Below are 19,925 nucleotides of genomic sequence, written 5' to 3' on the forward strand. Positions count from 1 at the left end.
CTCAGTTTTCTAACCTCTGTAATAAGATCACATGGTCAACTGTGTCGAAGGCAGCGCTCAGGTCCAGCAGAACCAAAGTAATATGAAACAATATAAATACAAGTTTCTTTTTTCAACATTAGCTGTTAAAAGTTGAAGTTAACCGCAAAAAAACAGTCAAGTAACAACAGCAGCTAGCGCCCTAATGGCTCTTGTTTTCCGTAGTGCTAGTCAAATTCCAAAACTGTATGACCATTGGGGCAAATTTAGAGGTGCCAAAGTAGACTACAGTAACTCTTTCTTAATTCTACTTGAACTAGCTCTGTAAATACGCCTCCTTTGATTTCTGTGAGAGACAAGGAGTCCCTGGTAAAGTAAAAAAGATAATCAGATCATTTTATCTGAAGACATGGTGTCATTACAACACAAGGATTTTAGCTAGGCTTGACAACAGCAAGGAACAAACAAACACAAAATGAGTAAATATGTCAATAAAATACAATAAAACTCCAGTCAAACAATCTTCAGAAATGTTCTTCTCATAATATTTGGACTTTATTGTCTTAATATTCTTTAGCCCCAAACCTAATTTTCTAAAAATTACAATTTTATTTTTTCTTTGTTTGTGAAAATATTGCTGCTTAAAAAAAACAAAAGAACCTGTTTACTCTAATATTTCAACTGTATGCTAGTAAAATGACATCAATTTTCCTCATTATATAACGAGTTTATTCTCGTAAAAGTTTTTTTGTTCTCTTAATATTTTGACTTTATTCTCCTAAAATTTCAGCTGTTTTCCCCCCCCATTTTACATTTTGCATTTTCCAACTATTTAAAGTTTCTTTTTGTAAATTTTCTTCTGGTAATTATGACTTTATTCCCGTAATATTATGACTTTATTCTCGTAATATTCCACAACCTAATTTTCCAAAACACCTTTACTTTGTGTTTTTTTTTTCCCATATTACAACTTTCTTTAATATTTCAACTTTGTCACTAAATGCTGCTATTTTCCTTCATACTGTTGTTAATAATATCATTCTTGTAAAACTATGACTTTTTCTTGTTAGATGATAACTTTTAATATATTTACATTTTTTTTCAAAATTACAGCAAATTTTTCAGTTGTTAAGGTAAATTTGTATAATGTGCCATGGGCCAATAAAAAAAACAGCGGCGGTAACGTCTCTTCTTTGTGTCTTCTGTCGGGTGTTTTTGACGCAATTTTTCCTGCAGGAATTCCAACATTGTATGAGCATCACGGCCACTTTGGAGCATAACAATCGCTCCTTACATCTACTTTCATTAGTGGTTAGCATTGTAAATACGACAGTGTGTCTGCAGTATAGTAACGCCACAAAATGAAATTTGCTTCATTCATAATTTCAAAAAAAAAATCAAATAAAAAACACAAATAAAAAACCTGACATCACTGAAATGATCTATTCAGACTTTTGGATGGAAACAAAGAAGAATTGGAGAGAGTGAGAGAGGAAGGGAGGTAAGAGGGGTGAGACAGACGCAGGGAGGAAATAAGAGAGCTTTCAGTCAAGGCGTACGCCATCGACCTCCTCTCTCGTCGTCTCCCAATCAATTATCCGCAAAAGCTTTTGAAAGAGGACAAGAGGAGCGAGAGTGGTGGTGGTAGTGTTGGGGGGGATAAATAGGAACAGCAAAAAACCCAAGGATGAGAAAGGTTTGGAGGGATTCATGAGGACCAAAGCAGCGATATTCGCCATGGTGCAATCTCTGTCCCAAACTGGATCAAAAAGTCATTTACACCACAGCAGACACACACACACACACAATACATGCTTTGTGTTATCGGTTGTTGGTTTCAACATTTTCTAATTTTGCCTTTTGCTGTATTTTTTAATCATTTTTGCTGTTTTTTAAATTTAATTTAATTTTGTTTCTGCAGTGATGCAATGACAAATGAGCCACGGGTCGCATATGGACCCTGAGCCGCACTTTGGGCACCAGTACACCCCTTCTTTTGTAGCTCTTGGTCCAGGTTGGGCTTGTGGCGTCGGCTTTGTGAGCAAACCACAACTCTTATTTGGCTTGTTGGCTCAGGGTAGTGGGTGAGCGATGCAGAGGACAGAGGGGGGCTGGTCAAAGCATGACAACAGTCAGCCCTCAACGTGTGGTGGCGTAAAAGCTCCAAAAAAAAATTCTGGAGGTGACGTCTATGGCGTTATATTTGTGCCTTAACTTAGCAAAGGCAGGTAGCAAAGTTAAGGAGATGATCATTAACTTCCAGAGGAAAACATCCCACTTCACACTGGTGAACATCCAGGGAGCGGACATAGAGTTGCTAGACAGCTACAAATTCCTGGGTGTTCACCTTAACAACAAACTGGACTGGTCCGTCAACACCCACGCCCTCTACAAGACAGGCCAGCGTCGCCTCCACCTGCTGAGGAGACTGAGGTCCTTTGGTGTGTGCAGGACTCTCTTACGGGCCTTTTATGACTCTGTGGTGGCCTCAGCCATCTTCTATGCTGTGGGCTGCTGGAGAGGGGGCAGCACGGACAAGGACAGGAGCAGGATCAATAGACTGATCAGGAGAGCGAGCTCTGTCCTGGATGGTCCTCTGGACTCCGTGGAGGAAGTGGGGGAGAGAAGGATGTTGGCTAAGCTGACATCCATCATGGACAACACCTCTCACCCGCTACATGACACTGTGGGTTCCCTTAGCAGCTCCTTCAGCAGCAGACTGTTACACCCACGGTGTAAGAAGGAGAGGTTCCGCAGGTCCTTCATACCGACCGCTGTCAGGCTCTACAACACCTGCACCACCTGAACCATGTTGTAGACACTATGTATTCTTTACTTGCGTATCTTGCTTGCTGCTGTAACAAGTGAATTTCCCTGCTGTGGGATAAATAAAGTACAAATACAGATTTGGAGCCCCATTAACGTGCAATAATATTGTTGTGTGCGCAGGCACATCGCTGCAGCGCGCTGCCAGCCACTCCCTTCCTCTCGCAACGTTTTTGCTAGAGCGAGGGGGCGAGTCGGTGTACGAGGCGAGCCGAGGAACTCCTGTATCTCCGGCTGGGATTTGAGGACTGGGCTCCTTGCTGGGTCTCAAGGGTTGCTGCCTGGATAATGGCGAGGCGTACGGGCGTGTTCGGTGGACAAAATGCATGCCTGTTGGTTGCTCTCCGGCAGGTGAGGGCACTGATGTAATCATACATTTTTTCAAACGTTCTCTCAATCGACCGGCAAACTCCCAAAGATCGACTAGTAGCTCACGATGGACGGCTTGGCGACCCCTGCAGTACAGTGTTCACTCGCTACATCGTGGTTCACCTTTCGCGGACTCGCAGTTTTGCAGAATTTTTTGGGGGCTTTTTTTTTTTAACATGCATTGTGTTGTGTATCCTGATTGGCTAAGAGAGAACCCACACATTGTGTTGTGTGTCCTGATTGGCTAAGGCACTGTAGACCATTGTCAATCAGTCTCCCCCGTGCCTTCCTGTGCAGTGCAGAATACGTTCGGCTTGCCAAATTGACATGAATGTTGGATCGCTAGCAGTGTGACTCTGATACGACGCAGGATTAGGGCCACATTGAAAAAAAACTAATCTGAGAGTACAAAAATAAAGTCGTAAATTTATAAGAAAAAAAGCCGTAATATTATCTTTGACCAAGGCCAAAGGTCACATACGGTCACATTTCATACTGTAGCTGTCTCTGGCAGCTACAGTAGTTTTTCTAGTAAATTTACAACTTTATTCTCATAAATTTACTTTATTGTCGAAATCGCCGATTACTTTAGTACTTCGTCCTAACAGGCATTGCCTCAGACAGCTATGAAAAGGGGGCCTTATCTATGTGGTGGAAGGCGGAAGTGAGAAGGGCTAGCCATGCTAATCTGTTTGTGCTCAACTGTTCTGTTTTGCTTCCACGTTATAAATAAAAGCTTGCCCGAAGCAAGAGGAAAGTTTCCTTCCTTCCTTAAGAGCTATGCTCTATTTTCCCTCTGACACGTATGACATGTAATATTATTGTCATAATAAAATACAACGACAGGAGCAATATGTTTTAACAAGGATAGAAAAACGCTACAGTGTAGCTGAACGGTGCCAGGACGAAGAGGCAACCTGGTAGGTTGATCATTCAAATTCAAACAAAACGTGAACGTTGAGAGTGTTTAAACAAGAGAGAAATGTCTGTCTGAGAAAAGTGTATCAAGTGTATGGTGAGGGCTTTTACAGCCTTAACACTAGAACTACCATGGCCCCTACCATGGCCCCTTCTTGGTAGTTCTAGTGTTAAAACATATAGAATCATCAGAAACAAAGTTGGCTACTTCATGGATTTCTCTTATTGCAGGCTATTTTGGGAACCTATCCCCCGCGATAAACAAGGGAACACTGTATAACCTTTACAGACGAACTTCATTTGACCTCCTTGAAACTTTTGAATGCACATGTCCAACTGATGAATGTTTCAGTGCTTTTTGCACAACTTGCTGTTCTCTAACAAGGAGCTGAACAGCAGGACAGTTGGACATGTGGATTCAAAAGTTCAGACAAGGTCAAATCAAGTTCAGCCGAAAAAGGTTATACAGTAATGCCTCGCCGCTTCAGGTTTCGCAACTTCGCTATCTCCAAAATATCTTCATTTTGTTGACTAGGGCCTATTATTTGTCAAAACAATTCAGATGTAAGCAAGTTGTACATTGCTTTGCCTAAATGAAGCATGTTCAAGCAAAACAACGACTAAACGAAGTGAAATACCAATACAAGGCATTCAAAAGATGCATTCAAAGACGTGATGATCTTGATCGTCGGAACAACGAGCTTTTATTGCAGGTTTGAATGATCTCACAATAGGCACAATAAAACAGGTCCATTCTGAAATATGCAGACGACGCCGTAAACGTGAGCCTTCTTCAGGATGGGGAAAATAGCCATGCACCAGTTGGACAGGATTTCATTAAATGCCGTGTGGACTCTTTTCTGCTGATGAATGCAAACAAAACCAAAGACATGGTGATTGTTTTTAGCCAAGAAAGCCACAGCGTTGACCCGGTCTCTATAAAGGGTGTGGGACTGTGGAGCAGGTGACCCGGTACAAATACCTGGGCACAATCTTTGACTCTGGGCTGAACTTTGAGGCCAACTGTGAGGCGGTTTATAAAAAGGGACACCAGCACCTGCACTGTCTCAGGAAACTGGCTGTTTTTAACACTGACAGGAGTCTTATGACTGTTTTATCACAATTGTATTGAATCACTTTTATCTTTTTGTTTACTTGGTTTGGAAATATGTCTGCAAAAAATAAGACCGCCCTCAATTAGATGGTCAAATCTAGGACAGTCACAGGTGAGCTTGGAGTCACTTTACACCAGGGGTCACCAACGTGGTGCCCGCGGGCACCACACATAGCCCCCCACGACCACGAGGTGCCCGCAAGCCTGCTTTTCATTCAGGTTTTCAGTTAATAATGAAAGAACAGTAGAAAGAAATGCATTCTGAAATACAACATGTGAGTTGTGGACACCAGCATTTTGTTAATGTTCTGGTAAAACAAGCATATTCGCTTTGTTTGGGTTTAAAATAAGCTCTGGAAATAAATGTTACAAAAATGAGTAGCTCTTGGCCATTTTCATTTTGTAAAAGTAGCTCTCACAAGGAAAAACGTTGGTGACCCCTGATTTACACCAAGCAGCTGCAGAGACTGAGCTCTAGCATTATGCAGGACCCTTTGCACCCCTACAACCACCTGTTCCAGTATCTGCTATCGGGACAGAAACTGGTGGTCCCAAAACACAGAACCAAGAGATACAGGGACAGTTTTATCCCAGCAGCGATGGTCTTTCTTAACAGCGTGTCCCGTCGTCAGATGGGCAATGGACTCACATGTTTTAATCTTTTATGTTCATTTATTCGGGTCTCCTAGTCAACACATTTATAGCAACACACACGAGCATGAGTTTTATTTATGTCTTAAATGGCTTATTTACTCTTACTGTGTCTAGTATATTGGGTAATGTGTGTAGAAGTGACTACAGGGGTGTTATTTCATGTCTAGAGTGCTCTAATATTGTTGAAACCCACATTTAAAAAGGTGATAAACAGGTTTTCTATGCTCTTTCTATGCTTTAACTATGAAAAAAGTCAATTTATCAATGAGGAATCCTACTTCAGGTAAATTCACTTGGCACCGTCGGGTCGGGAAGCAATTAACCGCGATAGACGAGGGATTACTGTCGCGTATTGGACATTCATCCTGAACCTTCACCCGAAAGCCAAACACCTCTAGCTTTTTGTGAGTAGCGTATAAAGTGGATCCATTCAGCATTCACAGCCCCGCAAATTTGAAGATTTTTTTTGTCTCCGTAAAAATAGGATATACAACAGAAGATCACCCAACTGTTAGAATTACTGAAGCTATGTTGATGTGCTGTGCTGTAGGTCAGGGTGAGCTTCTCAATGCTCGCTCATGATCATGATCAACTCCAACCAAAGTGACAAACACGGTGTCAGCGCTGTATGGTCATTTCCTGTAAGCACCATTATACTGGAGCTGCAGACTGCAGACGCAGATAAGTCTGACTTGCCATCATAATACATTGTTACTCATTTCCCTCCACCTTCCACCTCCGCTTGGTCTGTGTGTGATTGTGCAAAAGCTTGGAAGTGAGGGGAAAGCCACTGGTTGGACACCTAATTAGCTACACCGAAGACTACACTGGTGTAGAAATATAATATGGATGATGATTTGATCTGTCAGGATGTTGTTATAATCATTCAGATATACAGTATGGAGTGTAAATGCTGTAATTATAATCAGGTTTTTTTTTATTTTTTACATAAACCACGGGTGTTCACGAGGGCCACATACTGAAAAATGAAAAGATGCAACTTTGCCACTTTTATATGTTGTAGATATGCTAAGAAGTTTGATATATTTTGAGGAGAAACTGCAAATGAGCTTTGTGATATAGGTGAAAAAGTGTAGCAGTATGAAGCAGTATGAAGTATGAACTTCAGTCCCCTATTTTTCCCTAAATATTTCAACTTTCTTCTGAAATAATCTTCTTTTTGTAATATTATGACTTTACTCCTTACCCTCCTGCCAGCCGGGCACGCCTGGAACACCTCACAAGGGAGGCGTCCGAGAGGCATGTCACGATGGATCAAGCGCAACGACACTTGCTGGGCTCAAAGCAGTGGGGGGCACACACCTGGGATGCCAGGTGTTGCCGATGATCTCTCTGGAGGCGTCACGGGCCTATCAGGGGGCCTATCATAAAAACACCAATGAAGGAGGGTTCCCACCTGACGACCCTAATGAAGTTTTCTTCCTTTTTCCTTCCTGCCCTTACTCAAGGGTGGAGCGTGGGGGCAAGGGGGAGGCTGAGCAATGACCAGGTGGGTGGGGCAGTTTCTTTGATCCCAGGTCGGGACCGTACTGCCTGGCTCATCTCCTTCCACTTTCCAGGCACTACTTTACTCACGATCGGGCATGGGACACAGGCTCAGGCTTCATCACCCTGTACTGTAGTTGGCCACCTTTGATGAGGGTGTCTAGTGTTGAAAGGTCCAAACACCCACTGGTTCAAAGGGTACACTACTGATAATGTGTCCCAAAATGTACATCCTTCCCATGGGTGAGATAAAGTTCCCATGCCACTCTCAACATCCACGCCTCATGTGATTACCAACTACTGGCACAGAGGACTTTTTCCATCAAGTCCTGCGTATTTATGAACTTATCCATAATCGGAACATGAAAGGTGCATGCCTGTGTGTAGTTTGAGACATCTGTTCATCACTTAATCTTTGCTGCGGGGCAGCAAGAGCACATCAGGAGGGGATCTTAATGTCAGCTGACTGATGTCATATGACATCGACAGTACAAAGTCACGTTTATGAGATCGACCCAAACTACCATGAGGTATCGGAACTGATTTCCTTTCAATGTGTTGATTCTTGGGCAACTTGTGTACCGTGGTGAACACTGAAATAATTATGGAGTGATTCCCGCCTTTAAACCGGAAATATTTGGAGGATACCTAACGGGATACATTGTGGTGGCCTTCAACCATAGATTTCTAGTTTTTTGTAAGAAAATAATCCATGTATTGGATGCCAATAAGTGTGTTGTATAGGTGTGAGGTGTACTGTAATAAGTCTCTATTGACTTACAGGGAAGAATATTACCTTGGCAAAAACCCTGAATACGCACATAAAAGGAGTTGACTGAGGAGACGGAAGAGATGTCGAGATACAGAAAGGAGACAGGTGATAAGACTGCAGAGAAATGGAAATGTGGGTTAAGAGATAGATGAAGGAAATCAAAGCTGACAGGTAGAGAGTGCTCAAAGAGACGAGGGGGAAGGAGGAGAAGTGACTCAGATGTAGAAAAACAAGGGCACTGAAGGACAAGGATGGTAATAAATGAAACACTGGAGGATATGAGGAAGCAGTAAAAACACACCTGAGGAGGAGAGCGTACATAAATACTTCTTCCTCTCTTTTGTCTAGAAGCTCCTGTAGAGGAGCCGCTCCAATACACGGAAACCTCACACGACGCCTTATTTATTATCACCAGTCTTGCCTCCACTCTTCCACGTGCGACAGGCGGCCAATAGATGTTTTTTGTAAGGCTTGAGTAACCCACACATATGCAGACTTAACAGCACCGAGAGATTAAAGGCGGAATGCACTGGAATGTCAGGAAGCAGCAGAGATGTTCTTGATCAACTCACATGCTCAAAAGTGCCTTGCGTGTGGGATACAAAATACAGTAAATACAGTAAATATACTGTTGAATTATTTTTACCAAGATGACGAGAAAGCTAATGTATGCTTCTTTTTCTTAAATGAATATTTCAACAATGGTCAATTAAAGCGTGCTACTCGTCTTAATTTTGGTTGCACCAGGACAAGTTCACTCTAGAGCCTGTATGAAACCTACAAATTCCACTTTGGCTAAAAGGCACACAAATGATTTGGAAATCAACCTACATTTTTAACCACAGAACCCAAAATGAAACCGATTGTGACATAGCAAAGTGGTGCATGCGTCTCTGTCCTGGCTGCTCAGTACAATATGGCTAAACTGACCATATGTGGACAATAAGAAATGAGTGCACATACGCCGCAAAGTCACATTGTGTTTCGTCCTCATGTGAAGAGATTTGCCTGCCAGTAGGCCTGTCACGATAACAAATTTTGCAAATTTTAATTGTCCTACAAATTATTGTTGACAATTGATATGATTGACATTTTTTGAGACAATTTTTTCCATTAATTATATGCCTAAATAATGTGTACATTGTATAGTATTTAATGTTGGAATTGGAATGTCAAGAGCTTTTAAATTAATTAAACAAACATTAAACCTTAATGATAATTAAATGACACAAAAATTGCACTCAAATAAAAACCACAATCATAACCAAAAACAATAAAAAATAGACAGTCTCTGTTAAGAAAAACCCCCACTCCATAAATAAAAAAACACACACACACACACACACACAGTTACTGTAGGTAGTGTATTGTTAAACTACTGTAGGGAGTCATATTTGAGCCAGACCACTTATCTGTGGTGGCGGAGTAAAATGCAGTGTTCCCTTCAATACGTCTTATTTCACTCGGTGGCGCGGTTCAGGAATTGCTGTTTGTGACATGTAAGTTCTCCCAGACAATTCGTACAGTCTGTCAAACATATCTGGCTTTTCAACCGCATTGAAAGGTTGCATTTCTTTTCCAATGTAGCGAGCGACACGGTCTATGAGTGCGCACCAAACGCCTCAGTAAGCGTTGACGGTCGGGACGGCTGTAGGTAGTTTTTTTTTCCCCCCAGTTGAAAAAATTGGACTGGACGGTTGGGTTGGAGGTGCGCATCCAAGGTGGTCGTATTCTCCTTCTTCCTCGTCAATACTTTCGAACAAATTCCACAGTCCATCCGTGTTCATGCGCTCACCTTGTTCATTCTGTTTAAAACCAAAATATTCCCACATTGGGGCTGTGGCATCAAATCATCGCTTCTGTGCCTTCATTCATGTTAGCGTTTGCTTGCTCATGAGGCCAACTTGCTGCTAGCACTCTGTAGCCACTCACTAGTATCCCCGCCTCCACGTACTGGGACAAAGAGGCTGACAGGAGTGTTCACTCGTTCCGTTCATTCCACTATACAACCAATGCGCACACACAGATGTAGAGTGAACCCTGTTGTCATCCAGCCTGTGTGGTAAAGAGACGAGGAAAAGAAACACGCATACACGTCAATTTATCGAGGCCGGCAAAATGATAGACATCATTCTCATTTATCGAGCGATGAATCGATTTACAGTACTGATTATCGTGACAGGTCTACCTGCCAGGCAGATGCACTGTTATTGGCGAGTTCACAATTTATTGATTTTAAGTTTATATACAGTGGTTAGCTTCACTCCCTATCCACGCCACCGGAACACAATTGCAGCAACACACACGAGTATGAGTCTTATTTATGTCTTATTTTCTCTTATTATGTCTACTATATTGAGTAATACCAGTATAAAGGTGACTACAGGGGTGTTATTTCATGTCTCAATAATGTTAAAAACTGTATTTAGAAGTTTGGAAACAGGCTTTGTATGCTCTAACTACAAAAATATTCCATTTAGGGATGCTCCGAACAGGGTTTTATTCTGCCGATACCAATCATCCATGAGTGAAATCAGCTGATACCGATCACATAGATGAAGTGCAAATGTTTAAACGTACTATTGGCTACACCAACATTGGGTCACCAACATTTTTTTTCCTTGTGAGAGCTACTTCTACAAAATGAAAATGGCCAAGAGCTACTCCTTTTTGCAACATTTCTTTTCATAGCTTGCTTAAACAAAGCCAATATGCTGGTTTTACCAGAACATGAACAACATGCTGGTATCCACAATTCGCATTTTCTATTTCACAATGCATTTCTTTCTGTTTTTGGCTTTGTGAAGGGAAAGTGGGTGGGGGAGGGTCACTATACGTTGGATGCTGCAGTGGGGGCGGAGCTGATCGGCATTATAAAGCAAGTATGGGCATATGCCGATACTGATCGGTGGCCGATCGAAGGGAGCACCCCAATTCCATTTATAAATACGGAATCCTACTTTGAGAAAATTAACTTACCACCATCGGGTCTGGAACCGATTAACCACGATAAACGATAATAGTGATCATTCTAATTCTGTGCGATTAAGAAACGTGGATGTGAAAGCTGTGTATGGTTTATGGAATGAGGCTGTCTGAAGGCACTGAAAATAAGAGAAAGCAGTGCAGCCCTGCAAGTGATGCCATTTCTTACCTGTTGTTTCAATGAATCTTATACACTTCTCAATAAACACCGGGATGGGCCTCTCCGGAGTTACCACGGCAACCAGCGGCACACCGAAGTAGTTGCTCTCAATAGGTTTGGAGATGGAATGCCTGGGTTTGGATCGAGGTTTCTGAAACAAATGAAAGACCAGATTGATGGGAGGAATCAGAGAAAGAATTGAGCTCTTTTGTCTCGCTTGATGGACACTGACAACACAGACAATAGGACTTGAAGCACGACTCCATCGGATGGAGAAGGGGCAACTTGGGCGATATGGTTGCAAGTATACACTTGACAACACACGCACACACACACACACACACACACACACACACACATCCCGCACATTCCTTCAAAGCTTTAATGATAAGCAATCATGTGCACAATCCTGCCATCATTCCGTGTGTGTGTGTGTGTGTGTGTGTGTGTGTGTGTGTGTGTGTGTGTGTGTGCGTGTCACTAAGCTAGACACCACTATGTAGACCAGTGTTTTTCAACTGATGACTCAGGACCCAAAAGTGGGTTGCAGACCCATTCTGGGTGGGTCGCAGACAAGTCAGAAATATATTTTTAGAATATTTGTATTTAATTAATACAATTTAATATTAAAATGAAACTATAACATTAACTCATTCCATCCCAGCCATTTTCCCAAAGACAACCCCCTTCAGTAGCGGCCATTTTAGACCATTTGGACTGATCTTTCAAGGCAAACAGAATATTGTAAGGCTACCAAAAGAAAGATTAGACTCCCGTCTTTTGTCAGAAAAAAAAAATGTTTGTTTCTGCCTTTTTCCGTTCAAAGCGCTTTGAGTGCCTTGGAGGTGGAAAAGCGCTACACAAGTGAAAGACCAATTACCATAATCTTACGAGCATAAAGTCATATTATTGAGAAAAAAGATCTTACGAAAAAAGTTGTCTATTATGGCAATAAAGTTGTAATATTGAAGAAAAAAATATTTTAGAAGCATAAAGATGAAATACTAAAGAAAAATATGTTAGTGGTTTTGAATATATTTAATTAACTTTTTGGCTATACAGTATATAGCGTCTGTTAGTTTGTGAAATGTAAAATCTAAGTGGCATCCTTTTAACTGCACATTTTAACTACAAACGCAGCACAAAAGAATGAGACTATTTTGGTTTCATTTGGAGCAAATGGGGGACTGGGTGAACTTTGGTAGACCTATAAAAAAATGTGTAGTATCTCAAAAACGAAAGCAGCACAACCGTTCATTTGAATTGCACAAAACAGCACAAACGCGACTCAAACGAATGGGACTATTGTGCTTTTATTTGGAGTAAATGGGGGGGCTGGGTGAACTTTGCTTGGCCTATAAAACAAACTTTAATAACTCAAAGACGAAAGCAACACAAACATTCACTTTAACGGCACAACACAGCACAAACAAATGAGACTATTTGACCAAAGTTTTGCGTGGGGTGGGGTGCCAACTTCACTCGGGTGCATCCGCATCCTTCCATTGTTCAGTATGCGGCCCTCGGTGGGAAAAGTTGGGGCACCCCTGGATGAACTGATGAATACGCCAAAGACTCCTACTTGCGACCAAACATTTTCTGTCGTCTTCCGTATGAATATGATATCAACAGTATTAATGGTGTTGTTGGACCCCCCTCCCCTCCAGGCCTGTGTCTCTATGCTGGCAGGCTGGGCGGTGGGGCCAGGGGGATACAGTATATGCATGGTTGGCTGGGCACATAGACTGCAGCAGCAGAGCAAGCCTGACAGAAGAGTGGAGGAGGGCTCATTAGAGAGATGGAGCCCAGAGTGGCCTCTGCTCCAGATACCGGCCTCACTGGCCGCACCACACTGAAGGTTTTCCATCCTGCTTCCACATACACACTGTCAAAAAGCAATACACACAGGGAAAACAAGCAAGGCAACACTAATTAAGACTGAGAAGCTGAACAGAGGCTGACCTGTGCATTTGCTGCACTGCTACTTGAATAAACATCATCAAAAGTGTCCTTCAGCTGGACCCATTGTTAGTGATTGGCTTTCATCCGGCTTCCCAGTGATGCCTCACCGGGCTTATAATATTTCAGCGTACTGGGCGGTGCTATTACCGCTTCAACATAAAGCAGCCACAATGGCCGACTTACTGGAAAGCATCACCGCTGAGGAAGCTTAAAAGCCATAAAAACTAAGTTCTTCCCCCAGCTGCTTCAAGCTTAATGGAGTAGATGGCATTCAAATTCAATGGAGCTCTGGCTCACCAGCAGAGGTGCTGTTGAGTCAACATGGGCTATGTTCACACTGCAGGTCAATTCCCATTTTTCTGCTCATACGTGACCTGTATTTGAACAGCACGATCCCGATTTTGTCAAATGCGACTCAGGCCTCATTCGTATGTGGATATGTCATCCCATGTGCATGTGATGCGACTGCGGTATGAACGGTCAGGTCGCATTTGTCCTACCAAGCTACCTTTGCCGAGCACGGTGATTCCCCAAAGTACATGTGCATTTTCCAAAAGAATGTGAAATATCCGACTTGTCGCAAGTCCATGAATGCATCTAGACTGCCTCCTGACTGCTGATTGGGTGAGCAAGGGAGGGGGCGGTGGGCTAGTGTATGCAGTGAGGAAAAAATTTGAGGAAGTTTTGAGTTGCGTCTGAAGCAGTAAAATAAACTATGCATGTAATTAACGAGGGCATAACGACATTTTATAACGAGAAGCGCACCGTACCTATGTGCTCGGTGCCCAAGACGCGCTCATCGCCGAGAGGCAGATAGTGCCATGAGGCAGCTGACGGTGCACACGGTGCTTGTGACTGCTGTGAGGTGGGGCAGGGCGGGGCAGCAACCGCAGAAAATTATGTGCTTTCACTTTTACGTCTTAAGTCCTTAAATTTGTCGCTAGTCGCCTGGGAGAAAATAAGTCACCAAGAGGGTTTGTAAAGTCACCAAATTTAGGGCGAAAATGGCCAAGTTGGCGACACTGGTCTACACATAAGATAGGAAGGGGAGGCAAGGCAGATGGAGAATACATGAAAGAATCCTTCAAAAAAATATCGCAGTGTGAAATCGAGTGCCCAAACAAAGCACGCTACGCTTTGCCGACTCACTGCCCGTGCATTTTTTAAGACTTTTTTCAGCTGTGGAAGTGAGGGCAAAAGCTCTCATGCCATCATTCAGAGGAGGCCCCGCCCACAAGAGTGAAGTTGAAATACAACCAAAACTTTAAGAAATGTAAACAAAACTTCCAGGAATGCAAACAACAATTTTTGCTTCATGAGAACAATGTTTTGATTTGTCAACAAAAGCAGCATGTTTAATGACTTTGGTACAAATCATTTTGTTTGCCATCTTTTTTAAAATTATTTTTGTTTGCCAATGTTTTTGTTGTTTGCACATTATTTCTTTTATTTCAAATTATATTTGTTGATTGGATAAAAAGACCAAAGTAGAGGAACAGCTGTAATAACAATATGTGACAAGTTTTGGCACTGTCACTGTGCTGAGCTGACACATAAAACTACAATGCCAATAAAAAAGGAGCATTGAAAGTATTCCTCTGCAAAGTTGAACTTCCTTTGCAGGATTGTGTTGTGTCCCCCTCTCCTACTTCTGGCTTGAGGACAGTAGAGTGGAGTTAGGTGACAGAGGAATTCAAAACATTCTATTTGAGCTGGGGGGGGACAGAGAGAGAGAGAGAGAGAGAGAGAGAGACAGAGCGAGAGAGAGAGGCAAGTGTTTCCGGCTTCTTACTGAGGGAGGGAGGGGCGTAACAGCCAACACAGTTTGTCACCGCCGGAGGTAAATGGGGGGGACTCGGAAAGCCGTTTCAATTATTTGTTGCCGCCCGTCACAACTCGGAGTTGACGCTCCCCTCAGGCTCCAAGCGGATCTCAGATGTGTTGACTGCTTAAAAAAGTCAAAGCACAGCATGCTCTCCCCACCAATATATCTTCCCAAGATGACCGGATAAGTCAAAAACACCCACAGTCAACCACCCTGAAGGGATTTCCAAGATGGAAAAGACTGAAAATGCAGTTTTATACTGGAGGCAACAGTGTCATGGAACCTGATGACAACGGCCTGTAATGTAGGTATCTACACTGAACATGCTCCAGGTCAGGACTATTCAACTCAATTGGGTCACATTTTCAGAAAGCAAAGGGCCCTCCGACGGTCTGCCCTATCACGGTTATTCTTGTTTTTAACGCAAGGCTCTGTCATACCTGGAAACATTTACTTCACCAGATGATAGTCAACACTAGTCAACATTCTACTAGTCACACACTAGTCAGATCCTATACACCAGGGGTGCCCACTACATTGATCACAAGCCACCGGTAAATCGCCAAGGCGTAAACGTCACTTTGTGGTTGTCACATGACATCCGTCAGCTGACGTGAAGCTCCCCTCCTGAGTCGCTCTTGCTCCCACGTGGCGTTTCAAGCTACACACGGAGAGCCAACTTTCAACTTTGTTATCCTGATTAGGGATGAACTACCTCAGCGGTAAGATGCTTATATCTATAACAAAAGTAATGTGTTCACTTGTAGCGGCATGTTCTGTAGGCAAAAAACTGTATTGTTTGATGGCGTTGCTTGGCGTCTTGAACTCCACGACAGAAATCTGTGTTTTCTACACGGCCGCTTCTTAAACTATTATTTCATGATGAAATGGAAAATGTGCCAATTTGCTGAAACCTTTTGAATATGTTGCCTCGACTTCGGCTGCATTGCCTTTTGCATAATCATTTTAATTTCTTGTATATCAGTAATGTTTGATAGCAAATGCTAACTGGATGTAACACATGAAGTGTGTGTCTAATGAACGCTACATTTCACCACGACTCAGGTTATGTACGCAACTATTGAGGGATGATGTGTCATTATCTTAATTACCATATTGAATATAATTATGATATCTACTGTACTACTTTGATTACTGTAAACTTTGAAAATGTGAATGTGAAATACTAATCATGAATATTTACAATAGCATTTCAAAGTTTAGATTTTCTATATGTTTTACTGAAAGACGTAGATCATTTTGACTTGTAACTTGCATGCTGAAAAAGCGCATGCATCCCTGGTACACATGTATAACTTACAGAAATACCTGCTCATATTTTTTATAAATACAGTCAAACCTGTCTTAGCGGTCACCTGTATATAACGGCCACCTGCCTATAGCGGCCACTTTTACGTGTTATAGACCCTGTGTATAGCAGTCACCTGTCTAATGCGGCCAGCGGCCACCCATTTTGTATCCCTTGGTCAATATCTGACCGCATATAGCGGCCAAATTACCAACTCAAGCAGAAGCTTCATGCACGAAAAATATATATATTTTCTATATTTATAGTAGGAGGAGGAGCAGGAGCAGGTAGATCTTTGAGACTTGATCATCTTAAAAGTCGCTCGCAGGCTGAAAAAGTGTGAGCACCCCTGCTATACAGTAATCCCTCATTTACTGAGATGAAATAACACCTCAACAAATAACACCCCAACAGTCACCTTTACACTCCTATAACCCAATACACTGAGTCCCCAACTTACGAACATCCGACATGCGAACTTTCGGAGATACGAACACAAGCCGACTGGTCTATTTTTTCATGTATTTTGCCTTGTAGTACTGTAACTCCATATTTATACTGCTACATGCTTGACCAGTAGAGGGCACTGTGAAACTGCTAATGGGACCAACAGAGGAAGAGTTAGACGCTGGGCAGAGAAAGCTACCGTAAATAGAAAGCTAAATTGTAGCTGTATGATACAACCTGGACAGAGCGTGTGATTAAAGTTTATGAAGAGTTAATAGGTCTGCTTAATTCTACACCACCCACAGAACACTACCTCTTTTAGAAGAGTCGAACGACGACCATTTGTCCTTTTTTTCAATATCTCCTCCTACTCCACCACAACGACGTATGCTCGACCACTCCTCTTTAAAGGTAAATAACATTTATCATTCCGTATTATTATATCACTTTTATTATTGTTTTTTTCATTAATTATCCTCGTTTAATATTACTACTGCATCCAGACTCATATTTACATACATACGCATATACTGTATATGTATACACGTACATGTAGTACCTATATAATGGGTAATATTACCTTTTCCCCTACTTAAGAACAATTCCACTTAAGAATGGTCGTCTGGAACCAAATGTGTTTGTTGGTTGGGGACTTAGTGTATAGTAGACATAATTAGAGAAAATAAGACATACAAGACATAAATAAGACTTGTGCTTATGTGTGTACTGTAAATGTGTTCCGGTGCTGAAGGAACTGAATTGGGAGGATGGACCGGAAGTGATGTTGTGCGTTTAGAGTTGAGTTTCAGGTTGCCGTGGGTTACAGCCGCAAAAGTAGCCTGTATTGGGGATTATTGCGCCTGTTGTGAGAAAATTCAAACCTGCAATAAAAGCCTGTTGTTCCGGCGATCAAGTCTGGTGCTTATGTGTCTCACTGAACGTTACAGTAACATTACTGACACCTAGTGACCAGTGTAGAATACTACATATCATCACAACGTCTTTGAATGTGTCTTCTGAATCCCTTATATTTGTATTTTAGTTCATTTAGACATTTTCATACATGATTTTAGGCAAAACTAAGTAAAATAATAGGCTGTATTCAACCGCAAAACAGCGTGATTTAGTAATATACTGTATTTTTTAAAACCGTGATAGAGTCAAGCCACAACATTCAAAGTGTGACGTGGTGAGAGATTACTGTTCATGACAGAAGTTTTCTGTTGTTTTTTTTTTAAGAATGTGGTGCACAAACTTCTCTTTACCAAATGCTAGGGGTGTCACAGGACAAGATAATACACAAGATTGAGTCTACAAGAACGAGACGAGATTATAACATTACTTTTAAGGAAAGTACAAAGACAAAGTATTCAAAATATATGATATTGCAATTTACTTTGGGATGCAAATTATTTTCTGCGTGCACTCAGGAAAACCTTGCACACAGCCAGGTCGCAAGGGCAAGGCAGAGGAGGAATGCGTGACCCTTGCGTGTGTCGCAAGTTTAAAAGTACATTGTGTACAATGCAGAGCCCGTGCAAGTGGTTTATTATACAGGTGATTATATGCAAATTGCTGGTGCCAGCAACCCTTGCAGTGGTTTGTACAGATAAATAAATAAATAGAAAAGAGGATAGTACTTAATTTTTTTTCCCCTTCACAATCGCCAATAATAAGCTTGATCGTGATAACTCGCATCTAAGAACACACTGTAGCGGTAAAATGTGTCACATGTTACTTTATTGATCTTTGCGCTCCACACCCCCACCCTTAAGGTCAGAGCTACTGGAGCTCCGATGTAGGTCATAGGGCCACTGTATTGAAAGCATAGCCAGTCAACGACCTGTCGTTGCACATTGTATGCATGTTAGGGACCAAAGGAAGACGCCAAGTGATAAAAGACACAGGCGCCTCACTAGTCCACCTCACAACTGAATGTGTGAAAACCTGTTTCACACTACTACCATGCACGGTAATTATCACACAAGCACAATGTACACACATGGGCCCATCTGTACCACGCTGTGGCAGGAGAATGAACAGCATACCAGGACTGACAAACAATTTAAGGTCAAAAGTGTCACCACAGGGGAGGGGGGACTCCACCAGTCAAGTGGAAATCAGTATGTGCAACACAAAATTTGATATGCTAATGAGTAGGCATCAGGCATGGTCCGGTTACCAGTTTCAAGGTATGGCACGGTATGAAAAAGTCACGATTTCAAAACCGCTACAATTGTGCTTCATACGAGAGAAAGTGGAGGTCCAGCGTGGCCACTATGTGGAAATACTTTGTCACTTCCCATGTTATTTCTAGCACTTGGGACTGGGCTTCCATGTGTTGCTAAAAGTCATTCGGACGGCCGCGCTATTGTCGCCGTTGTCGGTCGACATGTTACTCACGTCAAGGGTCACCAAACGTGGAGATGTGATTCAGAACAAGACAGGAGCCGAGTGCTTTATTCTCCACCGAACAACAAGCAACAACCATTTAACTATGTCTCAGTCGCCACCAACAATCACAAGACCCGGAAAAACAAGTTTGTGGAAAAGTGTGACCTGCCACTATGAAATGATAACGAAACATTACAAGCTTTTTTCATATTTATGTTGTGACCTTTTTGAGCCACTTGATTGCATTTATTTGTATTTTGCTTTGTATAGTTGTTTTTTTTAATAAGAAAACATTTATTGTGTCATGACTCACGTTGCAGGATCAGCCACAGTAGACTGCATTGAGAACTGCTTTTTATTGATTTATTAGGGATGTCCCGAATCACATCTTCAGGATCGGGACCTGCTTTTGTATTATATTTTTTTCATGAGTTCGTTTTGATCCAGTTGCCATATCACGTAACTCTGGGCCACACTCCAACACGACAGGTGCGGTAATGCGCCTCAAAGCTGGTTGCCACTCGACTCCCGCCACCAGCAAGAAGATGAAAAGGCAACACCACCATGCAGACATGTCCGCCATGTACCGTGGTGAAGTTAGTTTCACGATGGACGTCGGATATTGGGCTACGTAGCTACAGCAGTGGTTTCCCCTCGCTGTGCCACCCCACTGGCCATCTACACATTTCAGGTATCAACTTATTG

At 42.3% G+C, this 19,925-nt stretch overlaps 1 protein-coding gene across 2 annotated transcripts in view; it reads right to left on the reverse strand.

The window, feature by feature from the left end:
* arhgap35a (Rho GTPase activating protein 35a) overlaps positions 1-19,925 on the reverse strand; it is a 99,055-nt gene that overhangs the window by 13,863 nt on the left and 65,267 nt on the right. For both annotated transcript variants that reach the window (XM_054794844.1, XM_054794845.1), the window contains exon 3: positions 11,293-11,434. In XM_054794844.1, coding sequence (XP_054650819.1) covers positions 11,293-11,434 — 142 coding nt within the window. The remainder of the gene's footprint in view (positions 1-11,292; positions 11,435-19,925) is intronic.

The sequence above is a fragment of the Dunckerocampus dactyliophorus genome, chromosome 12 (assembly GCF_027744805.1).
Source record: "Dunckerocampus dactyliophorus isolate RoL2022-P2 chromosome 12, RoL_Ddac_1.1, whole genome shotgun sequence".
NCBI lineage: Eukaryota > Metazoa > Chordata > Actinopteri > Syngnathiformes > Syngnathidae > Dunckerocampus > Dunckerocampus dactyliophorus.